The sequence below is a fragment of the Engystomops pustulosus genome, chromosome 2 (assembly GCF_040894005.1).
Source record: "Engystomops pustulosus chromosome 2, aEngPut4.maternal, whole genome shotgun sequence".
Classification (NCBI taxonomy): domain Eukaryota; kingdom Metazoa; phylum Chordata; class Amphibia; order Anura; family Leptodactylidae; genus Engystomops; species Engystomops pustulosus.
In genome coordinates this window covers 70750316-70760023 of record NC_092412.1, presented here as the reverse complement: position 1 = coordinate 70760023, position 9708 = coordinate 70750316, and the positions used below count along the sequence as shown (strand labels likewise).

Genomic DNA, 9708 nt, shown 5'->3' with positions numbered 1-9708 from the left:
AAACTGTAAATCCTTTACAGAGGAGGTTTTATAGATCAATGGACACAGGTTTCCAATCTGTAATTTAACGCACCAGCATTTCTTTCCGGTGTCCGCCCAGAACTGGATCATGCAACGCATGCCGAGAATGAGCTTTGTGAATCAGTCTTCTCCATTATGTACACTCTCTGCGAAGTCATTTTATGTATTGTAGCATGAAATTGCAAGTGTGATAAGCAGGAGGGTGAGTACCCACTTGGCCGATTTGGCATTTGGCTGCTCCAAAGTGCGTTGTCTAAGTGTCCCTGTTGGTTTTACAGTTTAACTCATATTAAGGAATCAGGTCCTTGCTGTGACTTGAGGTCTCTACCTCTCTGAGCAGTGCCAGAATAGGAGTTAGCGGAGCCACATCATAGGTAATGATAAGGCAGGACCAGCAGCCTAAAATCGTGGCAGAACATACAGGAGCAGAGGTGTGGTTGGAAACACAAAAGTCAACTCGCTATACACATGCTTGTACATCTGGTAAAATTATAAAGTTGAACATATGGGAATCTGAGGGGAACAATTTTTAGCTAAAAGAAAAGGGTCACATAGTTACTAGCGCTCTATAGGAACTAGCTGTATTTGTGAAAATGTGGTGTCAGGTTCCCTTTAAACTCTTAATAAGTTACAATACAGTCTTCAGATACAATTTAGGAATTAATGTCTTTAACAGATGATCTTTTATACCCCAATACAGCCGCTTCACATCCTATACAGAATATGGGTAATGACATGAGTAAATATATCTATCCCAGCATGAGGGAGACAGATTAATCAGAAGGACAACAGATAAGACACAATGGCTTAATAAAAACTGTGGGGAATAGATGTCTGAAGTCCTGTGCTGATGCAGTGTTAGTGGTATCTCACATATAAAGATATAAGGAAACCACTCACTGTTTTAATTTAATCTATTAACATCCAACATGGTCTGGCACCTATTTTATTAGGATAAGGCCTATCGTCATTAGCGAGTTTGATGCACGTAACGCACATTGTGTGCTTGCTGGGACGTCCGGTCCGAGCGCTCATTACCCAGGATGGATGTTTCAGCAAGCACACAATGCGAGTTATGTGCATCAAACTCACTCATGTGCAATAGGCCTTAGTCCAAGATTTCAGCAATGTCACCAAATAACAAGTGTCGTTCACAGTATACTTTTACCTGAATACCTAACAAATGTCTCACTACATGAGTACTCTGTAAAACACATTCCCTAAATGGTGTATTCTAGTGGAAGGCTGTTTTAGACAGCAAAGTAACAAACAAAACTGGTTTATGCAAGATTAACAATTCACATAGACAATTCCCCTCGCCAGCTCTGTGTTGCTATAATCTCCTAAAAAATCATATGAAAATGAGCCGAGTAGGGTTTGTCCTTGAGATAAGTCAAGTCTAGAGGAGGGTGGTCACTTCATACATGCTTTTGGTGTCATATTAAATCTTAACTTTCAGACAGCATCGGGATTGTGGTTTTGTGATCTACAGAACAGGAGATAGACAGTTATAGTTGGTAATGTGAGCTGCACACAAAGGTCCAGTTCTTTCCTATTCATTTGACTTCCTGTATCTGCAGTTTTGTAGCTCACAGAACTACAAGTCTGATGTCAACTGATTTAATGTGATTTATAATGGAACCAAAAGCGTGTTTCTAGGTGCTGTAGAACAATAAGGGTGTCTGAATTGACACTCCTCCCACAGCCTCTAAACTTGACTCAACTCAGGCAAAATATGTTTATAGTAAACGGGTGAGATTTCACAAAAGAGGGAATTCTAATGTGGTAAATTCTGGTGACAGTGTCCCTTTAAGCCTAACACTAATGTCCTTAAAAGAAATCTACCATCGGGAATCTGAAGTAGATCCTGTGGTGGATTCCAAAAGGCAGCGCGATCTAGCCAGAGTGCTTTTTAAAACTTCTTATTGCCTCCTTTGTGCTTAAAATTTGTCTTTTATACTATGATAATTTGCTGCAAGAAGTACTGGGGGCGTCACCCTGGCCTCTGCCAATTCTAGGGGCTAAGGCTTCAGAAGAAGAAGTGCCCCCTTGTACTTCTGTAGTAGCTCCCGCTCTGCTGGCATTAGTGAAGCTGGGTGTGTGTGCATGTACCACCGGTTTTATAATCATTGCCACCGTGTAAGGGGGGCGTCTCTGCAGGGTTACTGGGGGGATGTAAAAGCCTTAACCCCTGGAGCTAGCAGGGGCAGGGAGATGCCCCCAATAGCCCAGTACAAAGGAGGCTATAACCGCCTCAACCTGGATCTACTTCATTTAGTAGGTTCCAGATGGCAGATTTCCTTTAACGGCCCACGGTCATCACCTGCCAAATACAATCCCAAACATGGTGGTGGCAGCCTTCTAACAGGTATGCTTTAATAACAATTGTACTGGCTACACAGACCACAGTGGAATAAATTTCCTACGTGTGGACAGGGGCGTAGCTACAGTGGTAGCAGCCATAGCAGCAGGGGCTCGCAGTGGCAGGGGGCCCCAGCATCCGACCTGACACACCAAAGAATGGAGGATGTGCACCATTATATACATACATATTATACTGTAAAATGTGCAGCATAGTATTTACCTGTGCATTTCTTCGATAAGAAATGTCAGGGGAGAGGAAGGGGACAGCAGAACTGCAAAACTAGGCATCTTTCATCTCTAATTCCTGCAATCAACTTCTCCCATGTAGTCGGCAGCTACTTGTACTGCATGATATGTGTAGGTATATAAATATAAGTGTTTAAATGTCTGCAAATAAGAGTATAAGTGTGTGAGCATACAAATATGTATAAGATATAAAGGGGGACCCTTTCACAAGTCTGCTATGGGGCCCTGCATCTCCTAGTTACCCCCCTGCAAGTGGATAACTAAAATAAAATGGGCAATAACCATTTATTAAATTAGTAAAACAAATGCTGTTTCAATATAACCCTGTGTTTGTTTCCTCTTTTGTACAGGCAGTTCTTTAGGTTTGTACTTAAGTTGAATTTGTATGGCAAGTCGGAACTGTATCCTCTAGATACAGTGATTGCAGAAAGACCCCTTTAAATTTTTCACCTTTGTTCCATTGCAGCCAGTTGCCAAGTTAAAAAAAAGTTCTTGTCATTTACTCAATGTACACTCTGCACCCCCATCTTGACAGTAAAAGACAGAGATGTAGATAAGGAAAACTGAAATATCACATTGTCATAAGTATTCAGACCCTTTGCTGTGACACTCATATTTAACTTGCATACTGTCCATGTCCTTATGATCCTGCTTGAGATGGTTCTACTCCTTCATTGGAGTCCTGCTATGTTTAATTAAACGGATTGCACTTGATTAGGAAAGGTGCACACCTGTCTATATAGGACCTCACAGTGCATGTCAAAGCCCATGGGAATCAGGAGGTCTAAAGGAACTGCCCAGGAGCTCAGAGACAGAATTGTGGCAAGGTATTTCTGCAGCACTCAAGGTTCCTAAAAGCACAGTGGCCTCCACAATCCTTTAATGAAAGACGTTTGGGACAACCATAACTCTACATGGACCTGACCATCCAGCCAAACTAACTGTGGGAGAATAGGCACGGTGAGAGGTAAAGAACCACCCCAAGATCACTGTGGCAGAGATGCAGTGGGGAAATGGAAGAAAGTTCCAAGTCAACTATAACTGCAGTTTTCTACCAGTTGGGGCTTTATGGCAGAGTGTGTCCACTTTTTGGTGTTAATTCTAAGTGGAATGTGTGGAGAAAGTCAGGCACCTGGCAAATACAATCCCAAACATGGTGGTGGCAGCCATCTAACAGGTATGCTTCAATAGCAATTGTACTGTCTACAGAGACCAGCTCATTGACTCTCTAAAAGCCAAACACCCTGCACTGCTGAACCCATCCTCTTTGTAGTTATCAGAAAGAAAATTTTAATGGTTTCCTGACCCAGAAAAAAACAACATCAGATATTAGTATCACAGATGGCTACTGGGCATAACAAAACAGTTTACATATAAAAAGGGGTCTAGACTTAATAGGTCACTCAAGTGCAAGGATCTCATGGCATAAAGGTCAATCCAGCAGAAACATATACACAGAGTACAAACACACAAAGTATATCAATAGCTAGCTGCAAAGTCATTCATAACAAAAAGTCACAGTGGACATTTACCACCTATCCACTGAAACTGCATATAATCCCAGGAACTCCATGTGCCCTCTTTGTATACCAAAAGGAGGATGCCTGACTATTGGACATGCACACTGCATCCCCAGGTAAGATCTATGGAATTAATTGTGATAGTCTAGTGTTGATACCCTATTACATGAACCGGGGAGGATAGCAAAGATCAAACATTTACCCCCTAAGGTCCTGTGCATAGTGAAAAGTTTCTTATTATAGCAATTTGATGGTGTCCAGACAGGAAGACAGATTGGGTCAGAATCATCAGGAAAGGGTGATGATTCAACAATAACAATCTTTTCAGATCCACCAATCCTTTTGGCCATTAAGGGTAAACGGGGCTCAAACAACAAAGTATATATAGGCTGGTCTTGGAAAAGTAAGGCCTTTACCCACTAGCTTGCATCATACTTGTATTGTGTGCTGGCTTTAATATCCAGCCCGAACAATGACAATCAGAACTGAACTCAACATGTCAGTACGGTTCAGGTGGTCAGCCATCACAGCCAGAACTGGAAACAATACTCACTGTACTGTAGTACCTTATTACCCCTGTAACTCATAAAACGGGGTTGCCCAGTTTTAATCAGTAAATATAGTTTGGAGAATGAGAAGAGTTATATAAATTGCCCAATATACTTTCTGTATCAATCCCTCACAGAAGGAAAAAGCTTTACTGTTAACCTAGAATTGAGATGGCAAATGGAAGATTAGAAATTTGTGATACTGTAGAATCCACCTATTCTATACATCGGAATTGTATCTGCATTCAGTGCATGGATTTCTGCAAGTTTCTGTGAACAATGTGGAAATCCCCTAAGGCTTTACTCACACAGCAGTAATATCATGCATTTAGATTTTCTTAGAAGAAAATGAGAAAACTATTTAAGGGAGGATTTTCCTGTATATGTTTTTGGCACAACAAATATGGAATATAATTGAACCCTTAGTGTCTACTCAGGCTGAGGTCAAAATGTGATTTATTATTGCAATAACTACAAAATCCTCTGTGTTTATCCACAATCTTATGGTTATTGTCACAATAAACTACAGTTTGAGTGCCATGTGTGAATAAGGGTTAATAAATATGCCTGTGTAATGTAGGTCATACATTCTGTGGCTGTATAAAGCGTTACGCATGGAGTGTAACATCATGCGGTGTACATATTACACAATAGCAAACAACGGCCCCATCTTAATCTGCCATCATATCCAGACTAGAAATTCATTATTCCACTACGTGTACTCAATGATCCCAACTTCATGTTATGGTTAGAATAATACAGGAGGTCAATGTAGCAATTTCTACCTATGCAGAATCTCTATCAATAGAAATCCATTACAAGGGGTATTGAGTTACTGTGGATGCTGCAGAACCTCTCAGGAACCAGAACAACACTCTGCTCCTGTACAGCTTCACAGCGATGCAGCTTTCTGGCACGGTACATAATAATGGCGGTGTAATAATGATACAAACTAACATCACATATTTTACGATTATGGAGACAAAACATCCACTTACCAGCTCACCTGTAAGAAGTGCCAGTCATCCATTAATCCTTAGCCACGTTAGTCACATATTACATCAGTATCCACTCAGCAACATGAGAAATCTCATAAGAGAACTGTGTATGCTTTTTCAGTAAAAATGCTAATCTGTATCAATAAGCGGGGACTACACAACTTCACCAAGGTAAGATGCACCCGAAAAAAGCAGATTCCTGGTCCTGAAAAGCAGATGTTGACATCCATTTTTAATGGATCCTCATAAAATATAGTTTAGAATTGATCTGTAAAAAAAAGGTTAGGACTTGGACATGTTCTATTTTATCTTTTTAAGGTATTGTCATTGGTATAGTCACGTGGATTTGGTCATTCCCATTATAGTAATAGGTTTTCTTTATACTGTGTTCAGAAGGAATTGGGAAACTTCAGATTTTTGGTAATGGATTTACCTATACTTTCGGCATTTGCATCTTTTATTGCGCAATCCTTCTTTCCTCATCATAGTGTTAAACCAGACAATGTTTATATTGGGTCTGTAGCAGATCATTTCTGACAGATTAAAGTTTTATGTCATAACTGTGGATTTTTCAGCAAAACAAACCCCAATAGGAGACAAAGTGGAGTCATTTTTGCTACTGTCCATCATGCATCGGATGTGGCAGATTTAGCATTAAGAAATCAATGTATAACAGAGCCATAGATAGAATTAAAATGCACGCTGCCAGCACAATACCATATATATTGTGGAGAATTCTGAAAATAGTCAAGAACTCTCATTTCCACCTAACCACACCCTAAGCCTGAGCTGGCAGAAGAAAATAAAATGAACTAGTCAGGGATTTGGAAAAAGGCAGACGGCCAGATATAGTAAGCGATTCTGAAACTAAAGCAGGTACGGAAAAAAAAATTCCTCAGATTGCTAAAACCCATATATAATATGGCTGTTGTAAAAGACTAACATCTCATGCCAACATGCCCAGGCTCTTATAGGATTTGTAAACCCACGCAACATTTTCCATGTAATCTTCGTGTGCCTGTGGGCTGTTTGCATGGGAAATCCTTCATGGCTTGGTTTAAGGGGGAGGGGGCTGTTACTAAGCAAAGACGTGTCTCATAATAAATCTCCTCGGATCAGCTGGAACTCCCTCCACTATGGAATATGCCAGCACAGCACATTTTCCAAGGAAAGTCCTAGATGTGGGCACATAGCGCATAGAGAAGCAGGTTGGATGTCCGGGGTTACGCGCTGCAGGACCTCCACTTCTCATCAGCAGGTCCAGTCATGTACAGAGTAATCTGAAGTGCTCCGACTCTTCTTTACCAACAATGTATGCTTTATTGAAAGTTGACAAGTGCAACAGTTAAATACAATGACGTGTTACAACTGTTTAGAGAACATGCACAACGTATGCATACTACCTTACAGCTCAAATATCCCCATTAGGTTAGCAGAAAGTGGTCAGTATCTGGAGTGATTCAACCAAATTTAAACAAAAAAAAAAACAACCAGAAGCTTTAGTGAACTGGATTTTACTTCAAAAAGATACTCACCAGCCAAGGCAAATTCAATAAAATAATACACAAAACATAGCGTGAATCTGCCATGTCCTTATCTGGATTGTCACAACTTATGACTCCACAGCTTTTGTTGAACCACAAGTCCAAGCATGCTCTGTGACGCGCACTTCGACAAGAGCTAGGAAAGCCACATGTTGCATAAGTCTACCCTAAACAGTTGTGCGGGTGTGCTCTTGACTAACACCTTTAGTGCCAGGAGAACCTGCGTCTACAGTTCTTCTAGCAACGTAAAAGGTAGCAGTTAAAAAAAAAAAAAAAAAGAAAAAAAAATTCTGTTCAGCCATTGAAACCACTAAATTTCAATCTGTACAACCTAAGTAGTACTTACAAGTTTTTTTTTCCTATTTTACAGAGTACTTACACTACATACACAAATATACAGTAGGCAAATAAACTTCATTGAAATAATAATAATAATATTAATAATAATATTCCTAATTTCCAACAGCATCTTCTCAGAATGGATCAGTGCATCCAATCCTAACAATAAGAGAGATTGCAAATGAAGGGCTCAGCTGACCAATGTTATATCCCCAGGGAGTACACTTCAATACACCTTTATCCACGGGGAATGTGTCTATGTGACATAAAATTCTCCTCCTCAGTGCAGAGGAGCAAAAGCCTCGAGTTACTTCCAGTCCACTGGGTTTCCACCTTTATACTTGCCCTGTTTACAGCTGTGTGCATCATGGGCAAGAATACAATAAAATAATTTAAAAAAAAAAACCCTGTCTGAAGGAATCACAGCTTGCATACAACGCAGAGTCCCGTGTATTTACACTAGCGACCATTCCCAATGCAACACGCTTTATCGGAGGTGGAGTGAGAGAGCGCTTTAATACTGAATCTGGATGTATGCGACCAAGCGAAGAGGTGTAGTAGAGAGGGAGGCACGTATTTCTACCTGCTCCTTATAAATAAGTGGAGATCAGAGGCACATCCAGGGGTGAACGAATCTTGTGAATTCTGCAGTCACTGAAATTATTAGGACACTTCATAGCTATAAAAAAAGGCTGAGATTTTTGCCACCTCCTCAGTAAATGTCAAACTCCATGCTTTTAAATCACTCAAAGCCATGTTACCATCAGATGGTATTATACATGGGGCTCTCCTGGATAATAAGACCTGATGGTAACACATCTCTTCAGCACTTGTCAGGATGATGGAAATGTATGCCAGCTGGATAAGTCAACTTGGATCAAGCCCCATTTACAAAGTATTCGGAAGAGCTAAAGCTGCTATGCAGGTGGACCCGAGCTTTGTGAGGCAGGCTGTGCCGGTGTGGAAGTGCTTGTTGCAGGCTGTGAGGATGTTGATGATGAGGAGGAGGGTGGAGAACCGCTCTGAAGCTGAGCCTGGAACTGGGCGAGCTGCTCGGGGCTTGCCAGGGTCTTTAGTAAGCTGTTCTCCTGTTCCAGCTGGGAGTTCTTCTCGATCAGCTCCTTGATTTGCTCCTTGAGGACTTCAACTTCTTCTCTTACAGCGTACATCAAGTGGCTCTTCACCAGGTCCTATAACAGAAAAGAGCTGTCACTATAAGCAATGGGAGGGGGGATGGGCACAATACACACAGGGCACGTTCACACCATCAGTTTTTCAGATGCAGTTTCAGAAACCAAAAGCAGATCTGGATCATACTGGGTGAGAACATAATATTGAGATAAGCGATTCTTCTTGTTATTCTACTCCTGGTTTGGATATCAAAAACTGCATCTGAAAAACTGAACGTGTGAACGCACCCACAAGGCTAGGATTATACATGTAGTTTTTGAACTAAACGCAGCAGTGGATTTGGTAGGGTATTACACAAATAGGTCAACATTAGGAAATAAATCAAGGACTGGTCCCAGGTTCATATCTATAAGTGATTTGGTGGACAAGAACTTATGTATCTACTACTATGTGCTATTCTAAAAAACTGGAAGGACTGGACCATCTGCAAGACCTGCATGATTAAGCCCTGGGTTTTGGTGGAGGGGCTGTCTGGGCTGTGTTATTTTATATTGATGAGGTCTTCACCTGGGACCACATAATAACTAACATGAAAACAGTCTGTGTGTGACTGGCATCATGACTAAGGGGGACGCACATTGGAGAAATAAGGAGGTCAGTAGATGAATAGTCTGAAGAGACCCTACAGACAATGAGGATGGACATAGAATGGCACAGAACATGTATGTCATATGTATGAGGTGTATGTGCCAAGAACTGACTGTGGCTGTACTGGAACCTCATATATAAAACCGTGTCACCAGTACTGCGGCAGAGAGAAGTGTGAACAGTGACCAGTGTGAGGTGACGTCCTATAATGAGAAGGCTGTGTACTGTATGTACAGGGCAGGCCGCATGCAGCTGGAGGACAATAGCCGCCAGCCCGGAGTACACCGGCTCTAGCCGGTCTGAGCAGAGCAGGTTGCCGCATAGTGTTTTCCTCTCCGTCAGTGACGTC

The 9708-nt window shown here is 41.3% G+C and overlaps 1 protein-coding gene across 3 annotated transcripts in view; it reads right to left on the bottom strand.

Annotated features, from left to right (window-relative positions):
• Positions 1-6994: 6994 nt before the first annotated feature.
• Positions 6995-9708, bottom strand: part of TSC22D1 (TSC22 domain family member 1) — a 49090-nt gene continuing 46376 nt past the window's right edge. For all 3 annotated transcript variants that reach the window (XM_072135255.1, XM_072135258.1, XM_072135259.1), the window contains exon 3: positions 6995-8770. In XM_072135255.1, coding sequence (XP_071991356.1) covers positions 8498-8770 — 273 coding nt within the window. In that variant the 3' untranslated portion in view covers positions 6995-8497. The remainder of the gene's footprint in view (positions 8771-9708) is intronic.